Source organism: Ambystoma mexicanum, chromosome 5p, assembly GCF_040938575.1.
Source record: "Ambystoma mexicanum isolate Mex_15411 chromosome 5p, UKY_AmexF1_1, whole genome shotgun sequence".
NCBI lineage: Eukaryota > Metazoa > Chordata > Amphibia > Caudata > Ambystomatidae > Ambystoma > Ambystoma mexicanum.
In genome coordinates, this window is record NC_090930.1 from 807,627,778 (window position 1) to 807,646,324 (window position 18,547).

At 49.6% G+C, this 18,547-nt stretch overlaps 1 protein-coding gene across 1 annotated transcript in view; it reads left to right on the plus strand.

Moving 5' to 3' along the window:
* The window catches only part of FKBP9 (FKBP prolyl isomerase 9), a 371,826-nt gene that overhangs the window by 290,043 nt on the left and 63,236 nt on the right, over positions 1 to 18,547 (plus strand). Inside the window, exon 9 of the mRNA XM_069613232.1 lies at positions 2,412 to 2,575. Coding sequence (XP_069469333.1) covers positions 2,412 to 2,575 — 164 coding nt within the window. The remainder of the gene's footprint in view (positions 1 to 2,411; positions 2,576 to 18,547) is intronic.

Here is an 18,547-nt window from a genome sequence, read left to right on the forward strand (position 1 = left end):
GGCTAGGCCAAAGTCAATTGGGCAAAATAGCTGAAGCACTTCGTAGAGGTGAAATAAAGAAGCTGTTGGCAACTCTACAGAGCAACCAAGACAGGTCTCAGCAGAGTACAAGTGAGGTTACACGAGAAGAGGTGAACCTTTGGTTAGAAGAAAAAGGGCTTTGGCTGTCTTCTGTTCCTGTGCAGCTCTACAGATCCCGTGTTCCTGGGCCTCAGTCGTGGGAACAAGAGGGAGGATGTCTGGAGGACTCCTGCACTGCAACGGGACGATCAGTGACGGAAAAGGACCCACTTCTATTCAGTGGCACTGTGTGGTTTCAGCTCCTCGCGTCTAAGCAAATAGCACCACCGCAGACTCTTGACTGTTGAGATGGGCTTTCCTTGTATCTGGTGTCCAGCACTCTGTTGAGGTGGCTCAGGCTCAGTCAGTCCTGCTTCCTGGGAGTCCGGAGGTTCTTCCGGGAGCTCTTGGCCAACTTAAAGGAAACGCACACAAACTGGTGTTCATCTCCCTGGCTATTCGGTTCCAGCAGCAACTGCAGTGGAATTTCAATCAGCTCCGAGAGGATATCCAGGTGGCTTACTTTGGAGTTGATTGGTCCCATCAACTCAAGGGGTCGAGGCGAATTTGGAGTTTCAGTACAACAGTAGGGCTTCACCGAGCAAACCAACGGTCCAGGAGTTGCAGCAGGCGTCTCTTCCAAATTCTTCATCGGATTCCTTCATCCAGTGGTCGACTCTGCCTTCCAAGCCAAAAAGCCTCACCTTTTATGTAGGTTTCTCCCATTCATTCCAGCCTAGCTGTCAGTCACCTAGCAGTGTGGCTGTCCTTGCCGGACAGCCAGCTGGCCAATCACCTAAGAGTGCATTCCTGTCCCCTAGGAAACTAATCACAGGGAGTTTCAGGCACCTCACTCGATTCCTGCCCCTGCCAGAACCCCACCAAAGGCAAAGCGAACAAACCTGGTTTGGCGCGCAGAATAAATCTCAAGGAGGACCTTCCCACAAAGAAATTGTGAAAAAAGACCAGGGCCATTTTGACTGCAGCTGCGAACGCAGCCCGCGGTAAACGCACACCATGCTAGTTAAAAGTAAACCACTGCCACCAGCCATTCATTGAGGAAAGAGTAACCTAAAAATGTTACATGAGAAACTAGACAAAGGGGAAACTAAGTAACCCCTCCAGCACCCTATTGTAAGATAGTGTGTGCTGGGTCTAGAAAGTTACAAATGTAAGTAAAGTCAATTTCACTTCACTGCTCTTAGAAACAGTAGTTTATCCAAGAGAAGGTATTTAAACCTTGGGGAAATCTGAAAGACTTTCCTCTCACTGCATTGAGGGTGCTGTGTGACACCATGTAAAAGAGGATGCCTATGGAGTTTGTCAGACTCCACGACCAAAAGAAACACAGAGCTCAAATCACATTAAAAATGTATGAGAGAGTGGGAAAAAGGGTCTCACTCTCTCCAGGTTAGAAATTTAAAGAGCTGGGGGACATAGCAGTTGTGTATCAAACTGCACTTTCTCATGCTTTCATCACGTTGTCTGCTACTGGTATTACTACTCCTGCAACCACTTCTACAACTATGACTGCTGCTACAACCACTTAATTCTAGTCCATCTTTCCTTTTATGGAACAGAAATAGTGTTTCTGGTCCTCTGATCTTCTTTCCTCTAGGTGGTTTCCTCGTCCCAGTTCCACTTACATGTAGCTTTGTTTGTGTGGTTTTTAAAGTGGTCAAAGTGGTTTGCTTTGAAATCTTCCACTCTGGAGCAGTGTCTTTGAGGGAAAACGTAGGGACGTAACCCCTAGGTTTGTCACACATGTGGAAGATGCGATTTAGGATTACAAGTAACGAAGGAAAAGGTGAGCATGATCAAGTGATGTAAGTGCAGTGGGGGGCAATAAACAGTCAAAATAACCCGTGAAAAATAAAGAATACTTTATTTAAAGAGGTTACATATAGCTTCTACTGCACATAACTAAGCTTAAAATTAAGAAAACAAATCTCCTTTTAATATTACATTACATAATTCATAAAATAGATCAAAGTAAATTAAACACACCTAGCCAAGGGCAGTATTATCAGTTTAGCATAATGGCGGAGGAATGTTGGAAGGGCACGTGGTGTCCTCCCACCCACTTTTGAAAATATGCTGTCATTCATGTAAATTGAGTTGGGCTAAGGGGGTGGTTGTTAAATAAAGAACTGATAATAGAATTTCCATTTTTATATGTAAATTATAAATGTAGATATTTTACTTTCTTGGATTAAGATGTCTCTACTTTTACTGTGTGCATTACGTTCAGTTTTTACCACTTACTTTACAGTGCATGGTTATTATTCCTGGGATATTATTACATGGAATCACATCAAACTGACGGTTGCATTGTATCCTTTCTATTGCAGAGGGGGAAGTGCCTGGAAGCGCTGTCTTGGTTTTTGACATTGAGCTGCTGGAACTGGTGCCGGGTCTCCCGGAAGGTTACATGTTTATATGGAATGAAGAAGTCCCACTAAATCTCTTTGAAGAAATTGACAAGGATAAGAATGGGGAAGTTCCTATAGATGAGGTAGGCCTTTCTGTGTTGCTTATTATCCTGCCTTGCTCGCTTGATGCAGATTTCAGTCAATTAAGAGTAAATGTAAGGACACTGTTCTTTTGCTGACTTTTAGCCTCATTCTGTTTGACTCACCTAAAGTCACACAGGGAATGATGATAGTACAGTTCAAACCCCTGAGCAGGACCACACCTCACTAAACTGGTGGTGTAGTCTACCCATGGGCCAGAACCGCCTGCAGGCATCTTTTGTTAGTGGATCTCACACACTTCTTACAAATGCAATGGTCTGAGAGGTAAGTAGGGCCATTGTCGAGTAATGGGGCTGAGGAAACAAGAAAGGCGGTTTATTATCTGTTCTAAGTTGTATGCATTCCTTTCCACCCACCCCACCCCCGACAGCAGACCTACTTGGATGATAACACCACTACTGAACACAGCTCTGGGCTGGCATCAGCAGTTCACTTGAGGCTCAGAACGATGTAATCTAGACACAGGTCAAAGCTGTAGAAAAAGGGAATGGGGAAAACGGAGAAAGATGCCAAAGACCCTCTCCTTTGTAGTCCCTGTGAAGTAATGTCTCAGACAGCCAAAAACAAATAGTGTATGGTGGCCTATCACTCTCTGGCTATGGACAGTGGAACCTTTGATGAAACCTCATACACGCAGGGTAACTATAGTAAGAGCCTGGCTATCATCTTCATTCATGTCTCACATGACAAAGATTTTGAGAACAATGAAAGAAGTGGAATAAGCAGTGTACTCATTAAGAGAAGGTTGGGGGCGCTGTTGCGTGGCTAGCTAAGATGGCTGCTGCCTGAGAAACTCAGCTCGAGGTTCTGATATCCTGTTAAAAATCCTCCTCTGAATATGCCCATTCATCTCCAACTTGGACATCTTGTTTTGCCGCTACTCCTGGGACACCGTCTGCACTAATTCTGTGCCCGATTGGGGTACCGAGTGAGGTGATCCGCTGGGATTCTCAGCAGCGGCCTCGTTGGACGTGTCGGGGTGGGGGAGGGGGTGCTCACCCGGTGTCTGGTGGCGTTCCGCTGGTGGCCCCCAATCCGATTGCGGACAGCTGTGGGTGCCTCCCCCCTGGCCTGCATGTCGGCAAGCTGGGAGCCGGGGGCGACCTGTGGTCCGCTCTGCTGAGGGTGCCGCGGGTAGTGGGGCCTGTGTCATGATGCCTACCCCCGGGCATCCGGACCAAGCCCATCAGCCCCGGGAGCAGGCATCCAGATATTTATTAAAACCCCAGCAGCCCCGGCTAGGGGCTGTCTGGGTTCAGTCCTGGCACCTTAGAACCAGGCTCATAATAGAAATCAGTCCTGGCGCTATAGGTGCCAGGCTCATAGACATTACTTACCTCATGCAGACCATGCTGCAACTGAATCCAAGCCAACGTGAGGCTTGGATGGGACTATTTTGTTACAGGGATTTTTTTTTTTACTCGGTGTGGTTCTGGGGAACTTCTTACCTGGAACTAATTTGGAGGCTATTTAAACCACGCCCCATCAGCAACACACCCTTCGCGTTATTCTGCATCCAGCAGCGTAACGCTCATCGTGCCTGCAGTCAGCATCCAGTCTTCAGCCACGCCCGTCTCGAATCCAGAGCTCCTAGCAAAAGAGGAAAGAAGAAGGAAAGGTTAGAACACCGACATTATTTCAATCCTTACCTGATTCCGGATCCATCACGTCTTCGAACTTGAAAAGGACATTATTTCTGTATGCGTCGCATCGCCAGCTGCAGCGCAGCGCCATACTCACCAGTCTTCACTGCATTTTTCGATCCGACGCTGCCTCCATCATTTTCTTCGCCGAACTCCAGCACCTGGGGGAAAACAAAAGAAACAACAAGGTGAGCCAATAGAGCCGACAAATACAATCTCTTACCACCATAGGCTCACCTGATTTAGCACCGGAGGCATTACCCTTTAATACGCCTCATCTTCATTTGCCGCACCTATAAAGGGAGAAAACAACAAGTTAAACTCATGCAACTTTTACCGGACAGTGTTGGGTAATACAGACTCTTACCTGAACGCCATCAGCTGCCTCCAGGCAATATTCTTTTGAACCGGTTGCAATTCAACAAGGGAATGGAATAAGAGTGAACATCAGACATATTGAATTCTTTGAACTTTATAAACCCCGGAGTCAATATTCCTCCGGTACTCCTCCAGCACCTTCAAACCAGTGAAGTAACTGGTATCTACGCGCCCCTGCATGCCATGCAGGATGGAGAGCTCATCATTTAAAAACATAAGGTGAGGTTACTAAAAGGGAATATCGGAGGTGACAAGAGGGGAGAACGAGAACAGTGGGAGGGGGCCATCACTAAAATCCACGGGTGGCTAAATCCCTTTCTCCACTTGCAGGAGAATACTTCTACGGATCAAGCAGACGAGATTAGGCGGGCCAGTCCAGACAGTCATCTCGGCACTACGCATCACGTTGGTGGAGACCGCAGCTGTCCGGGTCCGATTGACGCCTCTGTGGGAACCAGGTGAGCGTAACAGCCTGGCCCGGACCCGAGCGGGTGACGTCTGTGGCTCTGAGATCCTGCCCTGTGTGCTGCGGACGGGGGTTGGGACCCTTCTGCCCTGGGGCACCCTGTACTGTCCTGGCCTACAGAGAGCGGTCAGAGTCGTGGGCCCTAGGGGGCTTGCCTGCCGATCTTGGTACCGGCGCCGTCTCCTCTTGACGCTGGAAGCTGGTCGGTTTCACACTAGTCTCTGGTGCTTTGCCTCGCTCTGTGCCAGCAGGACCGTTGGGCCCTGGGGGTTGCAATTGGCACTTGAACCGGCAGCAACAAACGGATCCTGTACGCAGTGACTGGTTGAGGAACCCCTCTGTGGGACACCGGCACCTTCACCTCTGCAAGTCCGTTGGGGTAAGAAGAGCGAGGGGGGGTTTTGCATCGATCTTCATGCTGTTAATCCAGGCTGAGCCCCAGGACCCCCGTTGCATGCACCCTCCTCTTCAGCCAAGGCCTGTGGCTCCCACTTAAATCTGCTTACACCCAATGCCTCTGCGCTTCCGCTGCATCATAGTCCTGGATCTGGGGGAACAAATCCAGTGACCCTCCTACGTGCCTTATCACCGGAGGTCCCCGTCGGAAAGCGTTGCTGTGGACCTGGGGACTGGGCCCCGATCTTCACTACAGGAGTGGCGTGTCTGCTCCTCCAGGACTGGTGGGTCGGAAACCATCCCTGGCACCACACAAGCCTGCACCCTTATGGTGCCTCCCTATGCCCTACATCTCTTCCAAAATATTTAAGGGAGAGAGGGGAGAAGAAAACAATATTCATTTTTTAAATTTATTTTTTTCCCCTTTCCCTTTATCAATGCACTACGCTTTAGCTGATCACCAGTGCGGGGACCTCTGCCCTCCTCTCCCTGCCAAGCTAATCTGAACTACAACTACAGTCCCCATTGACTTTTCATACCAGGACCCACGCTACCGCCGTAGCCACCAACATCAGACCGAACTTGTACGAGAATACAGTGCAGCGTGGGACCGGGGATTGAGGGGAGACCTCTGCCGCTCCAACTAGAGAGTCTGCTCAGCTAACTCGCATACCAGCCTGATTCGGGAGAGCAGAGATACCAACTTCTACGTCTGCGAGCCCATCCCAGCGCGGTGCTTCGCCTCCCTGACCCTGGCTCACCGCGACTCATCTCCCACTCAACACTCTCAGCATGGGGAACCAAAAAAAGCAAGCCAAGATGGACCAATTTGCCCAATCCGACCAGTCTTAGTCCCCCCCCCCCTCTTCAGGCCAAGAGACCGCCCAGATCGATGCTGCTGCCCTGAATCAAACACTTTTGGCCTTAAAAAGCAGCACTGATAGTCTTGGTGTTAAAATAGACGCATTGACACTCAAGGTCGACACTTCAGCTATACAAATTGATAAACTATGTGGCCGCATGGCCGAGGCAGAGCAACAAATCGGGGAGGGTGAGGACAAGGTCGCCAGGCTGCAGCGGGAGATGACGGAACTTCAGCAAGCAGTGAAGATAATAATGGCCAAAAACGATGATTTGGAGGGGTGGTCCAGGCGGAACAATATTCGCATACTTGGTGTTCCTTAATCGACAGCCATTGAGAACATGGAGAAGTTCACAGAGTCCCTCCTGATGGATATCCTAGATCATCCTCCAGTAACAGCTATGTTTATGGTGGAAAGGGCTCAACGAACACTGGGACCGAGGCCCCCCTCCCGTGCCCCAGAGCACCCGATTACAGCAAAGATTTTCAATTACCGGGACCGGGACATTATTCTCTGTGCTACCAGGGAAAAGGGCGAGCTGCAGTGGAGCTCCACCATTATTCGCCTGTTCCCCGATTTCAGCCCAGCGGTTCAGGAACAACGAAAAACATTTCAATCCATCAAAAACACCCTTAGAAAGAAAGGTATAAAGTATGCCATCCTCTACCCGGCTAAGCTCTGAGTGCAGTACAACAGATCCACTGTCTTTATCAACTCACCAGAGGCTGCGGAGCGCTTTGCCTAGAACCTCCCGGACCCTCGGAGCTCCCCAAGGTGTTCACTGCATCACCCTTAGAGCCTATGTAGCGTGATGACCCCAGCGATTATGATCAAACAAATCTGTGGCGGTATACCCCGTCTCTAGAATGGGCTTCAGAGAGAAAGTATCCTGTGGCCTCGACCATTAGGAGCAGGTTGGCCGCCTTTAGCGCTCCAGGTTCCCCAGGAACTGCGGATTGTTTTATTGAGTTTATGGAACTGGTTGGGTTTGGGGGTGGGGTAAGGGAGCCGGTAGGTTATAGTTTCTGGTGTGGGTGGGACAGGTGTGAGGGGTTACTAAGTTTGGGGTTGCTTTGTTTGTTGTTAATTAAGTACACAGACGCTCCAAGGGCCCAGGTCAACGTGCACAGCCCATAATGGGTCAACTCACACAACTGCACTGCGACCTTCGTTCCATGCTCGTACAAACCTGAATATACTCACTGCCACTAAAGTACCGCAAACACTATGGCTGCACACAAGTTAGGTGATCAGAGGGGGAAAGCATTAGATGTGATGTCTTGGAACATAAGAGGTTTCACTAATGCCAATAAATCACTTCTAATTACAAATTACTGTAGAAATCATGGGATAAGCATATTATGCTTGCAAGAGACGCATCTTGCAAAAGGAGCCGCTTTATCTAGGCTTGCGGGGTGTCCACAGATACGCATCATCTTATACATTGCATTCGAGGGGCGTGGCTATATATATACATAGTTCCCTACGATACAGGCTGCACAGACAAATTGCAGATAATGAGGGCAGATTCGTACTGCTAGCAGGAGAACTACTTGGCGCCAATCTCCTTCTGATAAGCGTATATGCTTCCAATACTGACTCTCCGGAGTTCTTGCACCAATATGCAAGGCATATACACATGTTCCCTGGATATGGTATTATATGGTCTGGCGATTTCAACATGGCCCTTACGCTTGATGAGGACTGATCTACTACCTGTCAATCATCCTTACCGGCCGCGGCAAAGGCTTGGTCTTCCTTATCCCGCTATCACGATCTGGGCAATGTATGGTGCTCCCAACACCCACGGGTCAGGGAATATACCTTTTTCTCGGGAGTGCATGGCAGCTCGTTTAGGATTGACTATTTAATGGCCTCCTACACTATACTCTGAACCGCGACAGAGACAACTATACTCCCATGCATACTATCCGACCACTCCCCTGTTCTCCTCCGATTCATGCCCGTGGAGAGCCCACCATCTCGCCTCTGCGGGAGATTCAGGGCGTCTGCCCTAGAGGATGTGGCTTTTAAGTCGGAGATAGGCCAGGACATACAGACCTATTTTACTGCCAATGTTGGCTCAGTACCAGACAAGGGCACAATATGGGAGGCGTTCAAGACGTATCTGAGGGGGTGCTGTATCTCTAGAGAGGGAGAAGTGCTTAAAACTATCCGTAGATCCATGCGCATTCTAGAAGATAAGCTCAGGGACGGAGAAAATATGCAGGGCTCAGCAGATAGCGACGCAATTTGGCGCAAGCTACAATCTCTGAGGGCAGAACTCTATCAAATGGCCCTGTGCGAGGAACGATATATAGGAGATCCAATCGTGGCAATACGATATGGGGAGGGGGATCGCCAAGCAGAACCCTAGCATGGGCTATCAAGAAGGAGCAGCAGCCAACGGGCATAGCCGAAATTGAGGGCCCTGACGGGACCCTGGTTAGGGACGTGCAGGGGATCAATGATGAATTCTGAGCATACTACAGCAGACTATATACGTCACGCCCTGGCCACGACGAGTTAACATGGTACCTAGATGAGGTTGCCCTGGACTGGTTGGATCCAGACCAGGGAGCCTCTCTAAAGGACCTTATCGCTGAAGAAGAAATCATGGAAGCCATAAAATCGCTCCCTAATGGAAAAGCACCTGGGCCGGGAGGGATAACAGCCGAATTCTATAAGGCATACGAGGAAATGGTAATGCCCCACCTCCTGGCAATGTATGAGTACGCATTTTCCTGTGGTTCTCTCCCGGAGACTACTAGATCAGCCCTTGTGTCTGTGCTCCTTAAGCCGTGGAAAGACCCTCGGCAATTATCCTCTTATAGACCATTGTCCCTCATCAACACCGACAATAAGATACTAGCCAAAATTCTTACTGCACGTATCCTTCCTCACATGCCGACTTTAGTTCTGCCGGATTAAGCCAGGTTCATCCCCGGACACTCTACCCAACATAATCTGCAACGTCTTTTCACTCTCATACATAATGTAAACCCAGCTGTGCCAATAGCAGTGGCCACTCTCGATGCGGAGAAGGCCTTTGATTCGGTTGAATGGCCTTTTCTCTTCGAGGTCCTCAGGCGATCCGGGTTTGGCCTAGCATATATACGATGGGTTAAAATAGTGTTTACTGCCCATAGAGCGACTATATACACCAATGGCGTGACATACAAACATATCTATCGCTCCCGCGGCACACGCAGGGCTGTCCTTTCTCCCCAGTCTTATTTGCCCTTGCATTGGAGCCTCTCACCTGCCACATCCGAGACTTACACGCACAGAGAGGCGTTTGCTTGAGTGCACACCTTGCCATCGTGTCCTTATACGCAGATGACATACTGCTGTATGTTAAGCACCCGCTACAGGATCTCACTCCCCTAAAACAAGAGGTGGTCAGATTTGGGGAGCTGTCGGGACTCAATCAATTGGACCAAGCCCGAAGTACTTCCAATAACCCCCAGCGTACAACAGGCTGATGTGCACGATGGGTTCTGCTGGTGCCCCCAGAAGATACGATACTTGGGCATTGTGATATCCACCACACAAGAATTCCTGTACAGGGACAACTATATTCATGTATTGGAAACTCTAGAACAGAAGGTAGAGTCATGGTTATTGCTTCCTATATCTCCGGCAGCTCGCCTTGTACTAGCAAAGATGGTAATTCTCCCTAAACTCCTGTATATATTTAGCAACGTGCCCTTGTGGCCCCTGCACAATACTGGTCCCGGGTCCAGAAGATGATGACAAGGTTGGTTTGGGCCGGGAAACAGCCAAGAATAGCTTACACCACTCTTACAAGGAGGCCCTATGATCAAGGCGGCCTCGAGTACCCAGTCATGTATCTCTACTATCTAGCTGCCCAGACACAATACATTGCGGGGTGGGCTGCCCCGAGTCCCGAATCGCCCCACTCCCACTTGGCCAGAGCTATAAGTGTGCCGGGTGATCGAATGGGCCTATTATGGGGTACCCTTGAGGGCACCCCGAGCGGTGAGATTCTACCAATGGCTATAGCCTGCAGAGTTTGAGGCGTGATAGGGTGCCTGTTAGGCTCCTCCCCATACTATCTACCTACATTTCCAATTTACAACATTGTCGGGACCCCGTTGACACATGAAAAATCCTTCAAAGAACACTTTCGGGCTCTGGGAGTGCAATCCCTTGGCGATATGGTTCAGGGCACCCTTTTAGTGACCTGGGAGGGACTTAGGATAAATGGTGAACAGCACGCCCTGACCCTTCTGTACTACTACAGGGTTAGGGGTATATTGAAAAATAAGTGGCCTGAGTTCCCGTGCACCCCCACTCCTCATCCTGCCCAGTGCTACATCACGCAACCTCTGTCCGCCCGGAAGCTAGTATCCACAATTTACAAACTGATTAGAAACGGGCAGAGCATTCAGACCCATAGATACAAAGAAGTATGGCCAACAGACCTGGGAGGATCATTGAGGGATGACCAGTGGAAATCCATCTGCATCCAGTCTTCTTACATATCTTTAAACACCCGATATAGGCTGATTCACTACAAATTCCTCCATCAGATCTACTACTCCCCTGCAGCCCTAAGTAGATTCTTCCCTGATAGTTCCTCTAACTGTAAAAAGTGTGGGATGCAAGCGGCTAATTTCTACCATGTTGCCTGGTGCTGCCCCCGCATTAGGCCTTTTTGGAAAGTGGTGGGAGATGCAATGATAAGTATGCTGCCCTCACCGGGAGAGTACTCCCCGAAACTCTGGCTCTTAGCCCCGATTGAAGGAGGCAGCCGCACCAAAAAAGGACTGTTGGGCATGGCTTCAGTGGTGGCCAGATACTTGGTAGCCAGAGCTTTGGGGAGATCCAATCCCCCCCCTCCCCCACACTCCCGAAGTGGCTGGAAATCATGAGTCAGTCTGGACAGAGAGAGACTAGATACGTTCCACCCTCCCCCACCCCCTCAAGCCGCCCATTTGACTACTGGCCCCCTTTCAGACAATACCTAATGGATAACGACTCGACTTCCCAAACCGCTGCATCTACCCTAGAGCATATATAGGAGGGCTCACCTCTTCTATTCGTCTTTGCGCCATGGATGTATATAAGGACAAGTGCAGTGGTGGTTGGTGGTAGAGTACTCGAAATGGTTTTATTTTCAACTTTCTGTTGCTGTGTGAGGTACGGGCCGGGTTGCAGCAGAACAGGCTTGAACTTGGTTGTAAAAATGCGAGTTTGGTTAGGGGGGAGAGGGGCTGGGCTTCTGTTAGACTACGTTAATAAGGGTGCTATGTGTACTTCTCTGTTGAAATTCAATAAAGAAAGTTTGAAAAAAAAAATGAGAAGGTTGACTGCGTATGCCAGGAGCAGCCACCCAAGCAGAGCAGAGAGCAGATGCACAGAGGGGACATCAGCGGCAGCAACCGCATATTCCAAGAGCGGTTGTAGTGACTGATGTGCTGCTGAGACGCGAAGGCAATTAAGTTTGTAGTAGAGTTCCCCAAGCAGGTAAGAGGAGGGCAGGGTGGAGAGGCTGTAGGAGGAAAGTATCAAGAAGCGAGTCTGTGGCGTGGAAACACTGATGAGTAAATATCTGTGTGGGTCTGTGGCATGGTGCATGTTAGAGAGAATTTTCAGTTTCTGTGCAAATTCCCTTTAACCGTAGAGACCCTTGTCTCTTTTGCTAGAATCTGGGATCTTTTTGATTTTTGACTTCCTGAGTGAGTTGTACTTTTTGCCACTCAATCATGTGTTTGGCTCTGACTAGGATTTGTAACTGTTTAATGGAGTGTGGTAAACTCCATGGGCATCTGCTTTTTGCATAGTGACACTCAGCACCCTCTGTGCAGTGCCACTGAGAAGTCCCTTGGACTTCTACATATTTCTTGTGTGAACTACAGTTCCCAAGAATAGTGAGATAGCTTTTATCTTACTTACCTTTTTATTTTGTGGGTCCAGCACATACCACCCTATGTTGAGTGCTGCAGGGTTACAAAGTAACTCCTTATCCCATGACTTCTTGTTACACTAACTTGAATCGCTGATGACAGTGGTTACTTATTATTATCTTTTGTGCAAGGTACTTGCAGGCTGATTTCTCAGCTGCAGTACAGCACCCATGGGTGTCAATTTTTCCAAAATGGCCCCTGTCTTCCTTTTTCGCCATTTCTGGTTTGTTGATTCCTTCTGGGCTTTTACACTGTTGTTTAAACTAGGTTTAGGTCCTTTGTGTGTTTGGCAGGCTTCAGCCCAGAAGCCTGCCCAGGCTCTAGTGTGTCTGGGAAGACGGGAAGTGAGGGAGGATCCCGAAACCTCACTGACCTTTGTTTATAGGCATGCCTGGCCGAAACCAGTTCCAACTGGGCGGGTGGCTGTCCTAGAGGACACCCTCCTCACCCCTGTGTGATTGACAGCTGTAGGGCTATGAATGAATGGGATTTTGCATAAAAGGCTAGGCTTTTGGGATTACGGGCAGAGTCGACCACTGGATCATCATATCCGACGTAGCGAACGAGCAGAGACACCACCAGCAGCACCTTCCAGGTCCGTGGAAGCACCGGTGAAGCCTTGCAGCCGTACTGACTCTGTTTTCGTATCGACAGTAAAGATCTGTGCAGGACGACTTCCTCCCTTGGGCTGGTGGGACCAACTAGCCTTGAGACCTGCTTCATTTTGGCTCATCTCGACGAGCTGCGACTTTCCTAGGTTGCAGAATCCAAATGACTGGAGACCACTGACCATTATCGAGTGCATCATCTTGCAGAGATCGAATCCGGCCAAACCTTCATGGGCACCTTCAAGGACCTCCAGAAGCAGGAATTCTTCGTCCAGAGTCCAGGATGGAGGGACAGAGAAAACTCCAACTGGAGCTATTTGCGTCTCTTTGGTGATGAGAAAAAGGCGCCAGAACCACAGAGAGCCGCTGAATTGTGTGGAATCCTTTGCTGCTGAGTCACTCTAAAGAGTGCCGCCGCAGAAGCTCGTCCTCCCTTTCCTCACCATGACCAAGGACCAGGAACAATGGACTGTATCAGGAAGGCATCCAGCTGGAACCTCTTCAATTCTAAGGTACTGTGGGGCTTGGGGAATTACTACCTTTTGACATTTGTAGTGCTCCCTGGCTTGGAAAGTACTATTTTAACCCCTCTAGAGTTGACCTCAACTCACCTGTGCAAAGCTTCCAACTTATGCTCCTTCAAGTTGGCTTCCCTTGAGCTTCAGTGATTTTTCAAAGAACTCCTGGCTGTATTGGTAACATTTTTCTAAGAAAATCTGCATCAGAACTAGAACTGTCCCATTGACTGGCTGTCCTGGTTTCCAAAAGACTCCTCTTCTGAACCCTATTGGCTTTGGCAGTGCTTGTTCCCTTACAGGTTTTAATTGTTGTCACTATTATTGCTGGGTTAAAAGACTGCCTACATCCCTTTGAGAGAAACTAACTATTGAACCAGTTGAAAGTGTGTTCTATTTTAACTCTAACCATTTTCCCTCAACCCAGTTTTGTAATGGTGAAAAAAAATAAGTGCTAATACGGACCTTCGATTGATGTCACTCTGTGTGTTGGAATGTGTTTAGCATAAAGAATTACTCACCTGCATTATTGGTTCTCGTTTAAATGAATTCTATTTTCCATTGAATGTTACTATTAGTTGCTGCTTTTTAAAGAATGCTTAATTTGCTATATATATATATATATATATATATATATATATATATATATATATATATTTCTGATGTTTGTTAATCTGCTTAGAATCACATGCTGTGCATAGGTCCGACATCCAGTGGTCACTGCGGAGTATTGCATTTTGTTTTTCGTAGTCGAAAAGGGGACGTCGACAAGGCGTGTCTGAAACACTATCCCTATAGTGACGTGCGTTGTACCCACAATCCCTCACGCGTCGAGGTCCCTCAGATTGTTTTTTTCCGCCCAGCTTCTGGTCGCCTTCACGCGGAGCTCCTCGAGAGACATTGCAACTCCTCGACCTTTGGTCGTTTTTTCTCTAATATTAATAATCCCTCCCTCGACGCAGTTGTAAGCTGTTCTCCGCCGAAAAGAATCTTCGACGGAGGGTCGAGCGGAAGAAATCCTTCGGCGCTGCCGAACACGTGGCCTGGCCTCGCAGGCCATATACAGTAGGGAGAGTGGGGTCGTGGGACATCTCTGGGTCTTTTCTGAGAATGCCTTTCCCTTTCCCCTTCCTTTCCCTTGGGGTGTTTATCGCGATTTATTGCCTCGGCTATGGAGAGGACACCGTTTAGGTTTTGCCCACTTTGTAAAGGCAAATTCACTTGGACGGACAAGCACTCACGGTGTAACCGCTGCTTGCCCCTCGATCACAAGGAGGAAAGGTGCGCGGCTTGTCGGCTTCTTAAGCCTAAAACTCTAAAAGACCGAAGGGTTAAAAGGTGGGCGGCCTACGCGATGTCGAAGGCCGAAGGTTCACCCGCCGCTGCTACCACCGACAGTGACTAGGAACGCGATAACACGACCTCCGCTACGGAAGTCGAAACCCCCTCTAAGGAGCGCTTACGCGCTTCGTCGTCTGTCCCCGGCCCCGACGGGCTCGGCTCACGCCCTGCTTATGGGGATGAACACCCCGGCGACACAGACGCACACAAAGATCCACATAAACACACAACCCACGGCTCTTCTTCGACGAAGTCGAAAAGACCTTCGGCGCCCAAGGAGACGCAGGTTCCACCGGCGGCCTCCTCGGACCGTTCGGGTTCGAAGCCCCTCTCGCAACCGCAGCAACCCAGCCGCGACCTGCGACTGGGCTTTCGGCAAACAAGGGCGCTGCCACCAAACCATCGGCCGGTGCGCATCAACAGAAAGCGCAGACCGCCGTAGAGCGTTCGATACCCATAGCGTCGAAAACTCAAGCTTCCGCCGACAAACGAGTCGCCGACAAGCGAGTCGCCGATAGCTTAGCAAGGATCGCTGTAGCCGACGCCCAAAAGCGTACGCCGAAGATTTCGTCGAGCGTTACGCATAAGTTAAAGGATACGCCGAAAAAGCCCGATGGGAAGCAGGGACTACCCCCTTCAGGCAGGGAGTCTCCCGACACACCAGAAGGTTTTTCGGAGGGCGACGGGACACTTTCCTCGACGCTTTGGGAGAGGTCGAGCCATTTCGAGTTAGATAACCCTATGTTTCCCCCGCCAGACCGCTCTGGGGTACCCCATGAAACTATGGAAAGACTCCACCTCTGTATGGAGAGGATGGAAAAGTTCATGAGCACCCAGGCCTCTCAAACACACAAGAGGACCAGAGAAGGGCCTCAGGAGGACCCCAGGGCCAAAAATCCGAGGCTAGTCGATCCCCAGCAGGACACAGCCTCAGACTTCCAAGATGTATATGACCTCACTGGGGAGGAGCAAGACTTCGAGGAAGAAGATGATTTCATGGACAATGAAGAACAGAACCAGGAGGAATGTCTGGAAGACAGAACAGACATTATAGAAGAAGGCTTCGGGGTTAACCCAGAAGAGGGACCTTCACACCCCTGGCAATCACCATCAGTGTATTCCGACACTGATGTCCTAAACCTAACTCCTCCGGACAATTCTCCAGTTAGGAACACGTCTCCAATTGACGATCAGCCGACGTTCAATGCACTGTTGCGCAGAGCAGCAGCGCATTTCGAACTCGACACCGGGGAACTCTCTCCAGAATTGGACTTTGTAGAAAGAGTGATTAAGGAAAAACCCCCGGTCAGCCAGACCATTCCACTCCTCGCTTCAGTAAAGAGAAGGATCATACCTTCGCTGTCCACTCCCGCTATGATCAGAGGGGTCAATCCACGGATTGAAAAACTTTTCACTCCTTCACCCTCAGACCCCCTCTACATTAGGGGACATTCCATTCCTGATTCCCTAGTGGTTTCTAATACTAGAAAGAGGGCAGGGGTACCACTTTCCACCAGTGAGGCACCCCCTGACAAGGAGGGCAAGAGGCTATATGCCCTTGCAAAAAGAGTTACTTCCTCGGCTGCCTTCTCAGCAAGAATTGCCAACAACAATTCCTTGCTTGCAAGCTACGCAGACGCGCAGTGGGCCAAACTGCGAAAAGACGCCGAGGAAGCACCGGAGCCTTTACGTACGCGCCTACTGTCAACTATTGGCGAAGGAACCCAAGTGAACCAGAGCATTGTTAAAAACTCTCTGGACGCGGCAGAAACAGCAGGACGTTCCTTGGTACAAGGAATACTCCTAAAGCGCCATGTATGGCTGCGCAACTCAGGCTTTAAACCAGAGACACAGGCGTCTTTGATAAATAAACCTGTCGAGGACGCTAACCTCTTCGGAAAAGCGGTAGATGAAGCCCTAGAGATGGCTAAAAAAGAGTTCGACACTATCAAGACTCTCGACCAGATCTCTAAGCCCACTACCAGGCGCGGCTATGGCAACAAACGCTTTTTTCGTGGCCAACGCCAACACCAACAACAAAATCAACATCAGCAATACCCTGCCACCAATTACCAAACCAATAGTGGGCAGTACAGCCAAAGAGGCCAACGCCGGGGCAAAGGGAGGGGTCGGGGATCCACCCCCAGAGGCTCCCAAGCCCCCAACAACTCCAAGTGACGCGAAGATTCGCGTCCCCTCCCATGCAACACCGGTCGGGGGCCGGATAACATCCTTTCTTCCTGCATGGGAGGAGATAACGTCAGACCGTTGGGTACTGTCCACCGTAGCCCACGGATACTGTATCGAATTCAACAGTTCCCCATCCTACAGACCCCCGAGGGGACGTCGCATGACACCGGAACATCTTGCCATCCTTCTCCAAGAAGTACAACAACTACTGGAAAAAGGAGCCATAGAGGTCGTGCCTCTATCTCAGGTAACGGAAGGTATTTATTCAGTGTACTTCCTTGTACCCAAAAAGGATCTAACCATGCGCCCTGTATTAGATCTGCGCCCAGCGAACAACTTTATCAAACCCCAAAAGTTTCGTATGGTAACCTTACAGGAAGTAATCCCACTGCTTTCTCAGGGAGATTACATGACAACATTGGACATGAAAGATGCATACTTTCATATTTTAATGTTGCCAGCGCACAGAAAATACCTCAGGTTCATGATAGAGGGCAAACACTACCAGTTCAAAGTGCTACCCTTCGGCATAGCATCAGCACCAAGGGTATTCACGAAGGTGCTGGCAGTGGCAGCGGCCCACCTGCGCAGGTTGTCCATCCCAGTTTACCCTTACCTCGACGACTGGCTCATAACAGGGGATTCTTACGAAACATGCTTCTCCAATACCCAAAAGACAGTAGACCTTTTGTTCCAGTTGGGCTTCTCCATCAACGAAAAGAAGTCCAGTTTAGACCCCAGTCAAATCAAACAATTCCTAGGGGCTCTAATTCAAACAAAGGACGGCCTCGTCTTCCCCTCCAAAGAGAGGGTCCAAAACATGCTGTTTCAAATCCCTCAATATGTAACCGGTCGAGAGGTGACGGTACGCAAAGCAATGCGCTTGCTAGGAATGATGGCGTTGTGTATTTATTTGGTACCTCATGCGCGCCTGCGCATGCGCCCAATGCAAGAGTGGCTCAACAGCCAGTGGTGTCAGGCCAGCGGACTATGGGAGGATCTAGTTGTGGTCTCGCAGGCCTTAGTTCTCTCGCTACGGTGGTGGACAAAGGAAAACATGGAAAAAGGGAAACCCTTTGCCACACCCACGGCGGAAGCCACTCTAACCACAGACGCATCCCTCACAGGATGGGGGGCGCACCTATCCCATCAGACTGCTCACGGAGTGTGGACTCCGAACGTAGCATCCAAACACATAAATCTACTGTTCAAGGCGCTAAGAGCCTTCCAGGAACACCTACAAGGCAAAACAGTAATGGTCCTTACAGACAGCACCACAGCCATGTACTACATCAACAAGCAAGGGGGCACCCACTCTCCAGGCCTGTCCAAGCTGGCCCAGAATATATGGAAGTGGGCTCTCAAACAGGACATGTTCCTACTATCACTACATGTACCCGGGGAACTCAATCTGCTAGCAGACAGTCTCAGCAGAGATTTCCCCCTGCCCAAAGAGTACGAATGGCGCCTGCACGAAGACATCGTCTTCGACGTCTTCACACAATGGGGATTCCCAGAAATAGACCTGTTCGCAACCCTGGAAAACTCACAATGCCTAAGTTACGCCTCCAGGTACCCCCAGAACCAATCCAAGGGGAACGGTCTGTCGATGCAATGGTC